Raw genomic sequence first — 16,902 nt, 5'->3', positions numbered from 1 at the left:
AAGTTTTAGTTTGACAATCCACTGAGAGGGCACAGTACATCCCTCAAAGAGCAAGTTTAAATAACAGACTGAATTATTTCGACACACTGTGAATATTAAAGAAACATGGACGCCGAGGCCAAGAGAATTATGGCAGTGTCCATTAGTAAACTGTATTCGTCACGGACCCAGCGCGGGGGATTGAGACTTCATCGGAGTCTCCTGCTCTCCATGACCATGAGGGCCGCCCGGGACATTTACCACGCCGCCGTTCAGCTCCGGCAATCGGAGGACGAGCAGGTTGTTCCGTGCGCCCCGGAGGAACCGATGGACACTAAAGACCAAGCCACGGTCAGCGACTGTCCACTGTCAGTAACCCCTAAGGAGGTGAACCCTCATGAACCTAAAGACAATTCGGAGGAGGACAAGGAGAATCGAGACACATCTGAACGGCACTCCAGGAAGCGCCGCGGTAAGACGGCGCTCGAGCCTGACTTTCTTCCTCTGAAGAAGGCGCGAATGGATACGGACGAGGACAGGCAGTATGTTCAGAGTGAGGTTTTAAAACCAAACAATGGACTGACAGCCTTCCTGTTGAATCGAGCCATTACCGCGTATTGAACAATACGCTCTTTGGATTATTCACCGCGTCCCTTGGTGGGATTTTTCAGGACTAACTGGTTCTGAACTGACCGGTTATGGGAGCCCGTGCGAAGCGGCACCTGTGCGTCACAGCTCGCCATATGACACAGGAGAGCTGCTGAAGAAGAATCACAGGGCAGAGGAACCAGGAGCTGCTTCATTGTTCCGTGAGATGAGTCAAATGAGTCTCGGATAGCAGCTGTTGACTCACATTTGTGGGTTTGGAGAGACTTATGCATCAGCTTATGAACTTGAATAAGAACACCTGTATGAACTGCTGTAAACTGAAACACATCTTATTTATGGCGCATTGTGATGATGTTAAAACACTATCAGTTTGTCTTAAATGCTGAAATGTGTTCAGATTTACCATTGCACTAATCAATTGCACTTTTTTGTTGATTCATATACATAATAGACCTGAAGGTGTTTGTGTTTGTTTGCAATAAAACACCATGTTTAAAACTCAGCCTGTTGTTCAGATCTGTGATTTTACCACATGCTCTTGAATAAACACTGGATGGCTTTAGTTTATATTAGCCTACATAGTTAATCTTGGACTAATCCTAAACATTGTTTGAAGACTTAAAATTTGCTAAAACCATTACCAACGGATTTACACACAACCACCACACAACTTTACAGCCACAGGGGTTGAGATTTCGTAAGATCACATTAGTAATGTGTGACTCTGGCTCACTCATAACCATTTGTCATTGGATTTGTAATACTTATCATACACTGATAACTAACTCATCCTTGGTGACCTCTTCATGTGGGTGGTGATAAAGTCAACAGCTGGAAATACAAGAGTAAAAGTGTAATTTCCCTTCGTGAATCAGCAGGACTTGCCTGAACATGATGATGAATCATTAAAATCTTATTTCCTTTTAACACATATAGACAGGTTTGCTACTGGACAGGGATACTTAAAAGCAGCGGTGCAAAATTTAAAACTGACTTCAATTCAGTGAGTACAGTGAGAAATAATTAATCCAGAATGTCCAGGGCTTAGTTGAATTTTAATCTCTTCTTTATACAGTTGTTGTGTGTCGTTCTTTGGGTCTTACTGTGCCCAATACTTTAATATGGAGCTCTTTATCTGTGATTTTCAATGGTACTTTAAATGCGATACAAAAGCAAGTGAAACTGTGAATGGGCCTTATATAATGATAAGCATGATCAACTATGAATCATTGCTTTAGCACATTGTATCTAGGTGTGCTTGTAATTCCATGTCACTGCCAGGTGGGTGTTTTCCTATCCAGGAGTGCATTGAGGAGACAGGAAGGAAGTGTTATTTTCAAGTGGATAGCATTTTAAATCCTCGGTTGGGAAAGCTCAGTGAGATAATAACCCAGGATGATTCATCACTGAAACTCATGTTAAGGTTAATTACTGAAGCCGAAATTCAGATGAAATACTAGTAAACCCGTCTGTTATGCAAACATAGTCATGTGTGAGAGAGTGTAACCTCAGGTTTCAGATACAAGCCCACTTCCTTCATGGTGGTCTGTGGGTCTTTCAACTCTGAAGAGACTCAAAAGCAGAGGAGGGAAAATTAATCTATGAAGTACAAAGGAGGAGCCGCCACTAAACGCCACCTCCGTAAAAAAGGAGATAGTTATATTAACCAAATGCTCTCACCACATAGCCTACTATACTGCCCTACAAAGGCAAAAGGCATGCAACTTCGAAAATGAGTTATTGATATTTTTGGCACATTCAAGACCTCCTTTATTATGTGGATAAGTATCTTAAGTCAATGGGTGCATCCCAATTCAGGGTCTGGATCCGTTTAAGGTCGCAGACTTTGAAGGCAAGGCTCGATATTTTGGCCACGAAACGAACTGAAATGAGACGGTCTAGCCCAGTGCTTCCCAATCCTAGTCCCCGAGGCCCCCCTGACAGAAAGTTTTAGATGTCTCCTTATTTAAAACACCTGATTCAACTTATCAGCCTACTTTAAAAATGGTAAACATGTCTCCCTAACAAGCTGATGAGTTAAATCAGGTGTTAAATAAGGAGACATCAAAAAACTTTCTGGGAGGGGGGCCTCAAGGACCAGGATTGGGAAGCACTGGTCTAGCCTACGGGGGGAGTTGCGTCACTTGCTGTTCTCGCCCACTATTGTCAGCGGGACACAACAGCTAAGACCTATCAGACTTATAAAAATAAATATGGAGCCAGATATTTTTATTTTAGAAAATATAACAATGCAAATTAAACTATCCAACAGTATGTAAAATTCACCAACCGCAGAAATATAGAATATATATTCTAAAAGCCGAAATATATAAATAAAACACAATTTTGCAACAATAATATTAATTCAAATCATTAAAACATCATTTTTAATAGTAAAACAGTCACAAAGACCCATAATTTGCTAAATATACACTTTTATTTAATGTTTATTTCAAAATACCCAGACCTCACGGGCACGCATTGAATCTTGGAATAGCCAAGGGGAAAATTTGGAGGCTTGTATGTGAAGGAGCCTAATTGGGACAGCCATTGTAACGGACCGGTGACGTCATTTGCCTTCTAATATGGCCTTGGAAGGCCGCAGGCCCTGAATTGGGATGCACCCTATTTCATAGTTTTTAGCGAGTAAAGGTCTTTTCCTTTTGTAGGTCATCAAACATTCATTAAATAACTTTGCTTCAAATCTGCTTAATTCTGGCCTCAGGCCATTCAGAAATACTGCTTTGTTGGCAGAATCTGCTAAACGCCACAGCGATTTTTCAGCAAGTCCTCCAAGTGGATGGAAGATGATTTGAATGAATGACGAGTTGCGAAATGACCATCTTCAATCTTGTGTGAGTACTTGGACCTCAATACAACCCGAATTTGGTAGAGACATGAATCACAGCGCCTCTTAATGTGTGGTTCAGTTTCTTCATTTTTACATTCTGACTTTCATCATTTGCCATGTTTAGTTGCATCTTTAGTACTTTTGCAACTGTTTACAATGTCTAAGCTTGCATGCACTTAGAGGGTTTTGCAGTAAAAAACAATGACATTTGTTAAATACCAATGAAATTACTAAATAGACATTTGTGAAAATTAGGCTTTTTATTTACACCTGGAAAAGTAAAAGTTGAATCAACTTTAAAATTAGTTCAGTTTGTAATGCCTAGAATCTTAAAGGAATATTCAATTTTCTTAAAAGAAAAATCCAGATAATTTACTCACCACCATGTCATCCAAAATGTTGATGTCTTTCTTTGTTTAGTTGAGAAGAAATTATGTTTTTTGAGGAAAACATTGCAGGATTTTTCTAATTTTAATGGACTTTAAAAGACCCCAACATTTAATACTTAACTCAACACTTAACACTTTTTTTTTAACGGAGTTTCAAAGGTCTATAAACGATCCCAAACGAGGCATAAGGGTCTTATCTAGAGAAACGATTGTCATTTTTGACAAGAAAAATAAAAAATATGCTCTTTTAAACCACAACTTTTCGTCTAGGTCTGATCCAGCGCAACCTAACGTAAATGCGTAGTGACGTAGGGAGGTCACGTGTTACATATATAAAACGCAAATTTGCAGACCATTGTAAACAATAAACTGACACAAAAACATTAATTAGTATCAGTTGACATACAACAACATAGGAACGGTCCTCTTTCAACACATTTGTAAACACTGGGGCGGAGTTTCGCATTCGTCTTCTGTGACCTCTTGACGTCATGATGTATTGCGTGGGGTCACATCACGCATCACGACCTAAAAGTGGATATTTTGGACTATTTTTCTTAGAAAATTGAATATTCCTTTAAGGTTATTCAACTTTAAGGTGAAATTTTTAAAAAATTACTTAAATTGGCAACACTTAAAGGGACACTCCATTTTTTTTAATATGCTCATTTTCCAGCTCCCTAGAGTTAAACATTTGATTCTTACGGTTTTGGAACGATACGGTACAGCCGATTTCTGGGTCTGGTGCTACCACTTTTAGCATAGCTTAGCACAATACATTGAATCTGATTAGACCATTAGCATCACGCTAAAAATAACCAAAAAGTTTCTATATTTTTCTTAAATAAAACTCTTCTGTAGTTACTTCGTCTACTAAGACCGACGGAAAAATAAAAGTTGAGATTTTCTAGACAGATATGGCTAGGAACTATACTCTCATTCTAGCGTAAAAATCAAGGACTTTGCTGTTGTAACATGGCTGCAGGAGATGCAATGATATTACGCAGCAGCCGAAAATTGTCCCCTTAGTATCTTTCAATAGCAGGGGACTGTTTTCGGACACTGTGTAATATCATTGCGCTTCCTGCAGCCATGTTACGGCAGCAAAGTCCTTGATTATTACGCCAGAATGAGAGTATAGTTCCTGACATATCTGAATAGAAAATCGCAATCTTTTAATTTTTCTGTCGGTCTTAGTACACAATGTAAGTAACTACAGAAAAGTTTTAAATAGGAAAAATATCAAAACTCTTTGGTCATTTTTGAGCGCGATGCTAATGGGCTAATCGCATTCAATGCACTGTAAAAAATACTTTGCTGCCTTAAATTTTTTTGTTGAATCAACTCAGATTTACAAGTCATTTCAACTTACTATTATTTATCTTGACTAGAGATGAGCTGTTATAACTACAGGTGAGTTGTTATAACTAATAAATTTAAGTTGACTTTTCTCAACTATATTTTATAAGTTGTGACAACTAATTTCTGTTGACATGACTCGTAAATCTGAGTTGATTTAACAAAAAATTTTAAGGCAGCAAAGTTTTTTTTACAGTGTGGATTATGCTAAGCTATGCTAAAAGTGCTAGCGCCAGACCCGGAGATCAGCTGAATGGATTCCAAAACGGAAAGAATCAAATGTTTAACTCTAGGCGAGGGGGGATTTTTAAAGAAAGGGGAGTGTCCCTTTAAATATTTAAAAACTTTGAACTTAAAGTAAGAACATTTCGGTTAAAAAAAACTTACATTTTAAGGCGTTATCAATTTAAGTCATTTTATTGATCCAAATTTTACTTTTTACAGTGTACTGAATAATAACTTTTACATTGCCATGAAAGTAAAATTACTAAACCTGAACACAAGAAAAATGCTAATTTAATTACATACCTAAAATGAACTTACTATAAGAAGAACTCCTGTTCTTGTGCTAATGAACTGTATAAAACTGTATAAAGTATTTTTTAATATTGAAAATTAGTCTTTTACTGTTTTTCATAAATGTAACATTAATTTAAAAAAAAAAAAAAAATTTAACACAAGAAGTGGTGGCCTCATAGTGACTGTTACATAGAAAGCTTTAATATGTGTCTAGATGTACAGTCAGTAAGTCTTCATTTCTTAAGACACCTTTACCTGGGATTCACCAATTAGGTTAACAGCTTAGATTCTTTAATCATTCAGCTATTATCACTTCCTGAACAGCTGTCCATGCATGGTGTCATATGTCCCACCTAAAGCATAAAGCATGAATAAATCTTAATTTAGATTTTTGTAAGTGTTAACTTATATTATAGAGATAGTTTTTTACAAATGTTTACAAAAGTGTTGTGTAAAACCTGGACACACACATACAAACAGTGAATCTGAAAGCAAGAGATTGTAAATGCGCAGTTAGAATGCATTCTCTCTGTTTTTTATTCAGGTTCTTTAGGAAGAGTTCTGTTTGGAATTACAAAATGCACTGGTAGAAATAGCAGAGAGACAGAGAGATAGAGGAAGAGAAAAAGGGGATTTTTTCATAGCCAGAATAAATGTGTAACATCACCAGGTTCAGGCAGCCTCTTTCACAGTTCAACATCAGCAAAAGGGTTTTGGAATTCTTTTTAATCAGATCGATGTGCAGTTTCTCACAACCGAGAGCTACTGGATATCTTTTCAATTTTTTAAAAAATTCTGTAATACATTTCCACAGCATGTCGTGTGCTCACCTCACTCATGATTCTAGAGAACAGTTGGCAATAGAAACAAACATTCGATGATTTTTATTCATCACTGATTTAATATCTCTTGTATTTTTTTCCTCTCGTCACTCTTTTTTGTCTTTTCTGTTTTTAAAAATAGAAGAAAAAAGTAACACGTTGCTCATAAAAACATCTATCTATATTTATATATTTATACATATATACTCTTTTCTTTATATTTCTTTTTATATTTTATAATTCCTGAAGTTGACTTGTTAACCCACATAGTGGCATGCACATCGCACATGCAAATCAGTAATTAAATACCTCTCTATTTCATGGCCATTTTTTTTTCTCTATAAACCTCCTCTTTTGCTTCTAAATGGTTCAGGTTAGTAGTGTGTGAATGACGGGTGGAATAATGGGTAATTAAGGAAAGATGGGATGGGTTTATGGGTGTCATGGGTGACAGTGGCTGCACACTTGCAGTTACTTCCCACATACAGTACTCACACATTCGCACACGCTTATTTCCCCTTTGACACAAACAACAAGTGCCGTAAAAACACGCTACTGCTGACGACAGCGAGATCCACTTCCTGTCTCGCGATCCACTTCCTGTTTAAAGGACCGCAAGACTCATTGTTTTTTAGTATTTCGTGAACTGCTACATATTCTTTTAGGTGCAATTAAATGTGTAGTATGTATTGATGTGTATGTGTCATTTATTTAGTCGTTAAGCATTATTATTTTACCATTAAAGCTTTTCATAGGAAAATAATACTATTTTTAGATACTTTGTTAGAATAAATCTCATAAATCTAGCAGATCAGACGTGTATGAAATCTTGACATGAATAAAGAACAATAGGATTTGGATGAGAAATTCAAACATAAAGAAACAACGCAAAGCTTAAGAAAAGAAGATGGACACACAGGATACTGCAGGAAGTTTATGAATGAGATATACAAGAGTTACAGAAGAGATAGAGATGTGATAGGTCCAACAAAATCACTGATGACCTAAACAAGGTGGACTAACATGGTTAGACAGGTACAAACATGATGATATTTAAACAACTGACCCTCTTTGCCTTGCCATGGCTTGGTATCTGCGGTCGTATAACTGCGATTGAAAATCTTGAACTGTTCATTGTAAGGCACTATAAAACAATTTGCCTTCAAATCAGCTCGCAGGCACACGCATACATGCTCGCAGAGGACTTTTCCCCCACTGTCACACAGATGAACCCAACCCTTCTGATCTTCGCTCCATGTGAGGATGACAACTCCTTATCTTGGCATGGGAAGGTGATAATGAAATATGCTATGGTAGATGCTGAGCAGAAATGGATTGGCAAACCCAGCACTGAAATACTGCAAAATGACGATTTATATCCCGTATTTATATAACTACTTATTTTGGCATGCACGATGCCTGTGCACGGCTGTGCCTAAAGTTCTTTCTCTCATACGTACGGGAAAAAACGATCCCCTTCCCGTTACTTCAGTTCCCCCCTCACACATTAGCATGCACACACATGTTGTTCTGTACAAAGGGAGTCCACGAGAAGTGGTGTAGCTACATAGAGGGTGACATGTTTTGGCAGCACTCGACCGTTGTAGGAAAGCCCTTATTTTGTGTAAAACAAACCAAATAGAATACAGGCTGCTTCATTAAGACGAAACAAAACACATGCTCGAACGCAAACATGTCATTTGAGATGGTTCACTTTAGATAGTGTTGCAAACAGAAAACGGTTTTCTGTTGGCACAGAAAATGAACACATGCGAGTCAAAAACAACCAAAAAGGCAATGAAGCTGAGAGCAAAAGAGGGTCAGAACCGAAACTGATGAACAAGCAGAGCCAAAGAATGGTGCACCTCTTAAAAATTGTTGCCATGTGCCATCTATTGTTAAAATCATATCATAGATCTTGAGCAAAAATGGAGCAGATTTTCAAGTGTTTTGGGCAAAAAAGAATACAAGACCAAGAGAACCTCTGAATGGGGATATATTAACCATGCAAAAGGTCTAACTATCGCTCATGCCTGACAAAAACAAGCCTTCCTGTCCTTTTGCTAAAGACCTGAGAAAGTACAACAATCCCTTCGATATTCGATGCAACTCTCTGAACAAGCAGGGTGAGACGAATCAGAAACGGCTGCTGTCCGCTTGAGGAAGCATTGCAAAGAGACAGAGCCAAGATGGACACCCTGACAATACTTGCTTGTCATTTCCCCTCATTACTCTCAGAGTAACCGGGATTCCCCCCATCGTATAACCGTGCCTCCCTGTCTTGAAAAAGCCCAGCAGACAGCGCAGACGTGGGGACTTGTTAAGGCGTAGTGTGACTGAGTCCATCACATTGAGAGAGAGAGAGAGAAGAGAAAAACGAGAGAAAAGAGAGAGAGGGGACAGGGGTACGAGAGGCAGGGGACGGGTTAGTGTGCGACACCAGAACAGAAGGCACTGTGGCTCTGCAGGTTCATCTGGACCCATGGGCATCAAACCAGGGGCAAACCGGGGGCCTGCTGCGGATAAATGTGGGCCAAACATCGACACCAAGATAACGGAACAGTGGTTTCCTCCCTTAAGTTCTTAAATATGTTTTGGCAAACCGTTTAAAAAAGGTGTAAAATTCAGAGCCCCTGTGTTGGGGATTTAATCAGATTCTGGGACAAAACAGTAGTAAAACATGCATGGAAACAGCACTGCCCAACTGACTTGATGGGGTGGATGTAGTTTTTGTAAAAATCTAGAGAATATTTTTATGCTGTTTTATGTCAAATGAATGTCTGATCTTAAACTATCTAATAGTTTCTCCTAAACAGACTGAATGGAGAGTAAATAGAGATGCTTGAAGAAAAAAAATCTTTCTTGTGTCTCCTTTAGAGTTTCAGAAAAGATCTCAACAGCACCTTAAACTAAGCTCGGACATTTCTAATTAAATACTTTCAAGATGTATATTTGCATTTCTCCATAAAAGCTAATTTTTTAAATAAAAATAAATGAGATCTGCTTGAAGTCATCTACATTGACATACAGAAACCTGTAACAGGGGATTTATGAATGAAGTGGTCCTTCAAAACTTTTCTGGGATGGGTTTGTCAGTTGGACAGTATAGGGAAAGCTGAACAGGCAGCACCTCTACACCCCCGTGAGAAATACGTTTGGCTGTATTGTATCCTGAGCAGAAAGGGGAGGAGGGTCTCAGATTGAGCAGGCAGCCAAAGACATACAAGTTGCCCATGGTAGGGAACAGGAAGGCAGGGTCAAAACAACATTTCCAGTTACTTATCAAAGATACACTACCTAGACCTCAGGTCAAACTTCTCAAAAAAACTACTGTCAAACGCAAGCTTTGACGGACATCCCTTAACCCGCTACATGACCTTTCGGGACAGACGTGATAGCGCCCTCTGTTTCAGGACGCTTTGCAAAAAGTAACAGCGCCCTTTTTCATAAGGGACTGCTTTTGTCTGTAGTCTAGCCAGGCTAAAGCTGCGCAACAGCACCACATAGTGGACAAAGAGTAAACAACATCACCCAAAATACTACTTTGCACTAACTCTACGTCTGTGAAATTATAATTCAGGGGGTAAACCGACCCTCAATAAAACTGCTCTTGTCTAGACTGTTAAAAAAAGAAAATGAAATGAACCCTGATTTTCAGTGCCAGTTTGTCGTTACGTAACAAAACTCGATACAAAAACGGTCCGAGGGTCTCCTGAATGGCCCAACTCTCATCTTTTTAAACGTTCCGACCCAAACAACAATTTACCACAGATAGGAATATTCTGCTAAGCCGAGGTCACAAGTAAGTAAACTTCAGGATGCTGTTGGGAACGCACCCATTTTTAAACTTCAACCAGTGTTGAAAAGAACCAAAATAAAAATAAAAATAGAGTTGGCCACAATAGACAAAACTTTCAAAAACAAGACGACAAAGTCACATGACCACCTCTATCTTCATCAGCATCACTTATCATCTTCATCAATTGCATTAGGATTTTTCATCATTATACGACTATTGTTACTGACAATAGTAAATTAAGCCTTTAGAAAGAAGAGTTTCTCTCCCCCTGGTTCTCTCTCTGTTCGCAGCCATGGCCGACAGAGCCGTAACAAGGGAGGTTCGACAATTCAGGCTCGTTTGTAGTGCAATCCAAGGTAATAATAAACAGTGCAGAGCATTATCTGGGATCCTCAGTCAGGACAGAACATAGAAAATATCTTCAGATTTGTGTCTCTACCTAGAAAGGTCTTCCTACATCTAGAAACTCCGTCTGCACATAAAGATCTACAGACACGGCAGGAGCAACAGGGAGAAACCGAGAGAAAGAACTTCCTCCAACGTAATGGAAAAAAAGAGAGCTATCACCCCCCCATTCCCACAGTAAATCTTCTGTCTGATATATATATATATTTATATATGTATATATATTTTTTTAAATCAATCATGCAAGTTTCCATCAGATTTAGTCCAAAAATATCAAAGAAAGCTGAGCAAATGCAACAGAATAACCAAGCTCCAAATGTTCAAAAAGAAGAATTAATCAATTGAAGACATTCTGAAGAGGAAATTGTCCGTGCCTCCCTCATCTTTCGCTGTATCTTCCTCGACAGGACTGAGTGGCAGTTTGTGGGCGGGGTTTTGATACACCACGCCCACCGCCTCCTCTTGCCTGCACTGGGTCCTTTTATACGTCACGCCTCTTTACGGTTAACCCCTCCCCCAGGTGATGAGGTCACTCAGCATCTTGAGTTGGTAACAGTAAACGTAGATGATAAAACTCATCGATATCAGCCAGCACATGGGGCTGGTTTTGCAGTAGGTAGAGCTCTCATTTACAAGAGCACTTGCTTTTTCTTTTAAAGTCTCTTATTTGGGTCTATTCTGGGTCTTTTCAAGAGGCATAGATGTTAGGAAAAACAGGGTTCTGGCTTGGTTTTTAAAATTCCTTTTTTTTGATCAACGGAGAGGAGGTTATTTCGGCTCCTCTTTATTTCCATCAGCGAAAATCGCATTGGTCTTGCACAGTCTGGGGGGAGCCTTGAAAAACAGCAACACTGATCTTTAAAGCTTAGTCCATCAAGACACCACGATCTGCCCCACCCCACCGAATTTCTCGTATGCCCCCATAAACATTCCCTTGCATGCTGAGCATCATGGGAAATGCAGTCCAGAGAGCAGGAGAAAGCAATAGGGAGAGAGAGAGGAAGTAGGGGTGCTGTAGTTAGAGCCTTCACCTCCACAACCCCACGGTTAAGAGTCTCACAGTGTCACACACGTCATCCATCCATGTGATTAGTGTGTTTTTACTGTCCTCTATTTCCCCCTCCACCCCCCCTCTCCCTGATGCTGTGCATAAACATCTCGATGTGAGTTGGCATACGGTGAGCGGCGCCCCCTTCCGGTCACCCTGTGCGCTAACACCAATCATCCTCGTCCGTCTCGCTATAGGGTTCGTGCAACCCCTTCCGGGGCCCACGGCCATGTGGCGGCCGGTGTGGGCCTGGGTGGGGGCCGCGCCGGTGCGGGGAGGGCGAGGAGGAGCGGTAGCCGTTAGGCATACGGCGCGGGTGAGAGGGAGGCCCGTGACGAGCAGTCCTTGGTGAGCGAGGGTGTGGATGAGGGTTGCCCTGTGATAAACTCTGCTCGTAGGCGGGTGGCTCGTGGTGGCGTTCGTATTCAAAGTCCCGATCATAGAACGGTCCATCACCTTCCAGGCTGTCCGGCGGTGGGCCCCAGCGGCCGTGGCGCGGGGATCTAGGTGACGCGTGCCTGGGGGAGCGAGGGGATGCGTGTCGCGGTGACCTGGGCGACCCGTGATGCGGTGAGCCGTGGCGGGAGGGTGGTCGGTGGTACGGCGGTTCGTGACCCGGTGGAGAGAAGTGTCTCGGAGATGGGGAGCGGAGTCGTCCCTGTCCCGGGGAGCCGTACAGGGGCTTGCGGACAGCTGGGGAGTAGGTGACGTGAGGGCGTGGTGTAGATGGGGTCTGGGGCAGCTGGCGACGGCCGCGCCGGGGGGTGCTGGTCCCCGACGTCGAAGGAACGGGACTTCCGCTCACTGAACTACTGCCCTACATGAAAATTAAAACAAGGCAAATAAAAAAACACCACAAAATTAACGTCAAACAAAAGAGAGAGCACACACCGGCAAGAGGTGGAGGATAAGGAGGAGAGGGAAAAGGGAAAAGGGAAAGAGAGAGAGAGAGAGAAAGAGAGAAACGGAGAAAGGGAGAGAGAGAGAGGGAGAAGGAGAGGGAGAGAGAGAAGGTGTGTGGAAACAACAACATCAATAAAACCGTAAAGAAATAAACCGGCAATGAGGCAAAACAGCAGACACAGAGAAGCCACAAGACACATCGAGAAAAATGGACAGTGATAAAAGAAGATAAACAAAAGAATAACAAAAAGAGAAACTGATTTCAGTAAGCAGTCAGAGTAAAATGACAAGTGAGCAGATGCTGTCTGCCTATAGTGTTCCCGTACGGACACAACACCTGTGTAATGCAGATACATCTTTCCAGGTACATGGTTTCATCCCTCAGACTCCTTATGGAAGATGTGTTTCAAAAGCTACGCAAAAGCTGTTTAAGATCTAGAAAGGGCGATGTAGGCTGCGTCCAAAAACTCTAAATTGCAGCATTCTGCGGTAGCTTTCCAAGGCAGGAAGGCATCAAGGAATGGCCGATTCCAATGTTAGGTTTACTTCCTGACTCCTGAGATCTTGTCACACAATTCTATGCATGTGCACGCATGGGGAATGTGATTGGTCGAGCCTGTCTGAGTTCGAAAAAATGGCGGCCAAGAAAGCGGCTGGGGCATAAATTTAGTGTAAATAAATTTATATTTTCACTTTTTACACCTTTGAATAGCATTTCTAGCATTTCTATTTTCAAAGGCGCTCTCTGTTTATATTTTAAACACGCTGCCTTTGAAGTGTGTCTGAAAGCGTTTCTCTTACCTGCCTTCATGCCTCCAAAGTCATTGCCTCATGAGGCAGTGAGGCAACAAGTCACTGCCTTAGTTTTCGGACGCAGCCGTAATGTAGTCCAATGCAGCTTTAGCAATGCATTAACAGGCGCCATTTCGAACGGTTCCCCCCCTATCGTTGTCGGCAAAGATGTATCGACGGTACATCTCAATATAGTTCTATCACCTAGCCCTAGTTCCCTGCACTCTTGTTTTGCATAGATGGGACCAATTTGATTGTATTGCATTGGACACTGCATCCCAGCAAGCAATTTTGGCTAAAACAAAGCATAATTTGGGCTGCCAGTGAAAGTCTAATAGACGTCTAACCATAGCCTAAAATTAGACGATGCATATACTTTTACAAAATGTAAAAGAAATAAAAGTAAACACCTTGAACACTTGTTGACTTTGCTTACATGATGGAATATCGCACATCTACAAGTTATTTTGGCAAAAACGGCATGTAACCAAATTCAAGGTTATTTATGGTAGAAGTGGATTACTCATAGCTGGACTATATTGGGTCATTGGACGGAGATGCGTTGTCGTGGGTACGCGTTTGGACGGAACTTAACTTCCAGTCTCTGTTTAATGGTCTGGCTAGTGGAACAAATATCTTGTTGAAAAAAAAACAAATGTTTTGGTTTCCTAAAGGCGAGGGGAGACGGCGATCATGGATCACAGCTATGTGAAGGGAGGTTTGGCAGCCAATCTGTAGTTAACATTGTATACATTAATTTTACACAGTAGCGTTAGCTCAGTGTATTTTTTGTTATGCTTTAGCTATGATTTAAACTATGGCAATCTACATCTATATTTATTAAGCTCATTATCAAAAATAAACTACTCTAAAATGACTCTATTGTTAATGATTCTTTGCAGAAGTTTACCGGAAGTTATATTTGTTCCAGGAAAGATGTTTGTTTATGTTGTTACTGCTAAAACAGTCTATAGTTAGCCGTCTCGGTTTTTGTCTGCTGGGAAGATTAAACGGACATTCCACTTTTTTTGAAAATAGGCTCATTTTCCAGCTCCCCTAGAGTTAAACATTTGATTTTTGCCGTTTTGGAATCCATTCAGCTGATCTCCGGGTCTGGCGCTAGCGATTTTAGCATAGCTTAGCACAATCCATTGAATCTGATTAGACCATTAGCATCAGGCAAAAAATAACTAAAGAGTTTCAAATATTTTCCTATTTAAAACTTGACTCTTCTGTAGTTACATCGTGTACTAAGACTGACGGAAAATTAAAAGTTGCGATTTTCTAGCCAGATATGGTTAGCAACTATACTTTCATTCTGGTGTAATAATCAAGGACTTTGTTGATGTAACATGGCTGCAGCAGGCATAGTGAAATTACGCTCAGCCCGAATATAGTCCCCTGACATTGAAAGTATCCAAGGCTACTATTGTCGGGCAGTGCGTAATATCAATACGCCTGCTGCAGCCATTTTACAGCAGAAAAGTCCTTGATTATTAGGCCAGTTTGAGATTATAGTTCCTAGCCATATCTGCCTAGAAAATCGCAACTTTAAATTTTCCGTCGGCCCTAGTAAACAATGTAACTACAGAAGAGTCAAGTTTTAAATAGGAAAAATATCAAAACTTGGTTATTTTTTTGCGCGATGATAATGGTCTAATCAGATTCAATGGATTATGCTAAGCTATGCTAAAAGTGCTAGCGTCAGACACAGAGATCAGCTTAATGGATTCCAAAATGGTAAGAATCAAATGTTTAACACTAGGGGAGCTGGAAAATGTTTATATTTCAAAAAAAGTGGAGTGTCCCTTTAAGAAATATTCTAGGTTATTTTCAACTTAAGGCCTGTGACTGCATCTGTGACACGCAATTTCCACAAATAAATTTTAAACATCCTTGAGTTTATACCAACAAATAAGAATAAGATACTTGTCCTTTTGTTCATTTGTGGTGCTAGCAGATACTGCTAAGTATTTACATTATTGTAAATGCATTGTAATGTTTACATATATGCATTTGGCAGCTGATTTTATCCATAGTGACTTACAGTACAGTGCAATCATGGTTTACATGATTCCTTGGAATCAAACCTTTTGCGCTGTTAGGGCAATACTCTTCCAATTGAGCTATTATAACTCCGTAAAAACTGTAAGTCTAATAAAATGAACTGTAAACATCCCAGATAGCATGCAACCATTGAAACAATGATAAAAATCGTTGTTTTGTCAATGTTAATACCATTGAATCAATATCACGTTTGCACCCTCCATTACTATTGAAAAAATATTGAAATTTCAACAAATCACCATTACCGTGATCAGTGATTGCTTTAGTTGGGCCCTTTACTCTTGTGTTTTAATCCTAAGTTTTCTTTGCCTGTTGAAGCAGTGTTTTAAAATACATCTGCTATTGCAAAGTAATCAAAGATCTAATGTTATCAAGCAGTTTAATTATTGTAGATGTACCTAAATAATATTAGTAAAATACAGTTAAAGATGTGTAAGAACTGGACATTACAGTACTAGTTGGAGACATTGTCAGATCTGTTATTTTGAGGATTATAAAAACACTTTTAAAAAGTAAAACTACTGAATCGATCTCTGACATCATGAATCGGTCTATGAATCTCATCAATGGTGACGATCAACAAAAGAAAGCTTCATGCTGCAATGCATGCTGGGTATCATCGTAGTACTAAACTAATTTATAACTCCCAGCATGCATTGCAGTTGATCATTTTATCTGAATTTGTTTGACGATTGTCACCATTGTTGAGATTTGTAGGATGAGTAATGATATCTGAATGTGTCAGCATTTTTTCTGTTTGTCTGGTCACAGTGGATTTACAAACCAGAACAAGTATAATGGTCAAAAATGGATCAACATAATCTTATAAAGTTGCTTAATTTTATATCATCTTGACATCTTCACAAAAACAATCAGTTTCAACTTAACTTTGAAACGTATCTTTCTTTTCCAATGCACATGCGTTTCTACATAAACATATACAAACACCAAAAAAGAAAATAAATATTTAACTTAGTGAATATCAAGAGTCAATGACCCAACTAAAGCAAACACTGATCACAATAATGGTGATTTGTTGAAATTTCAATATTTTTTCAATATTAACGGAGGGTGCAAACCTGATATTGATTCAATGCAGTTAACATTGACAAATCAACTGTTTTTAACATTGTTTCAATGGTTTGCATGCTATCTGGGATGTTTCCTGTTTATGCAAACTTGGTGCACACATGGTACAGAGACGTTAAGTTGAAAATAATCCAGCATCGAGAGATCCTCCTAAATCATAAAACTTCAAATACAGTTTGTGTGAAATATAATTTTGTTATTTCAGTGTACGTGTGTGTGCCCCACCTGTCTGTGCCCTCTCCCCTCACTCGGCGAGCGAGACCAGTGGCGAT

At 39.9% G+C, this 16,902-nt stretch overlaps 2 protein-coding genes across 17 annotated transcripts in view; one reads left to right on the top strand and one right to left on the bottom strand.

Annotated features, from left to right (window-relative positions):
• Nucleotides 1-1,090, top strand: ier2b (immediate early response 2b). Its single transcript, XM_065241051.2, has one exon. It carries the CDS (start codon nucleotides 106-108, stop codon nucleotides 598-600), a length of 495 nt encoding a protein of 164 aa, XP_065097123.1. The 5' UTR covers nucleotides 1-105; the 3' UTR covers nucleotides 601-1,090.
• A 5,129-nt stretch (nucleotides 1,091-6,219) lies between these two features.
• cacna1ab (calcium channel, voltage-dependent, P/Q type, alpha 1A subunit, b) overlaps nucleotides 6,220-16,902 on the bottom strand; it is a 164,723-nt gene continuing 154,040 nt past the window's right edge. For 15 of the 16 annotated variants that reach the window (XM_073811804.1, XM_073811812.1, XM_073811809.1 and 12 more), the window contains 2 exons: nucleotides 16,856-16,902; nucleotides 6,220-12,596 (listed from right to left, as the gene is read on the bottom strand). The exon at nucleotides 16,856-16,902 is cut by the window's right edge and continues 174 nt beyond it. In XM_073811804.1, the coding sequence (XP_073667905.1) occupies nucleotides 11,943-12,596; nucleotides 16,856-16,902 (701 nt within the window). In that variant the 3' untranslated portion in view covers nucleotides 6,220-11,942. The remainder of the gene's footprint in view (nucleotides 12,597-16,855) is intronic. The other variant, XM_073811818.1, reaches the window with a different exon arrangement.

This window comes from Paramisgurnus dabryanus, chromosome 14 (genome assembly GCF_030506205.2).
Source record: "Paramisgurnus dabryanus chromosome 14, PD_genome_1.1, whole genome shotgun sequence".
NCBI classification, from domain to species: domain Eukaryota; kingdom Metazoa; phylum Chordata; class Actinopteri; order Cypriniformes; family Cobitidae; genus Paramisgurnus; species Paramisgurnus dabryanus.
The sequence above is the reverse complement of the archived record's forward strand: the minus strand, read 5'-3'. Positions and strand labels throughout refer to the sequence as shown.

Coding starts and splice junctions, on each gene's coding strand:
- ier2b (XM_065241051.2), top strand. CDS start 106: ATGGACGCCGAGGCCAAGAGAATTATGGCAGTGTCCATTAGTAAACTG.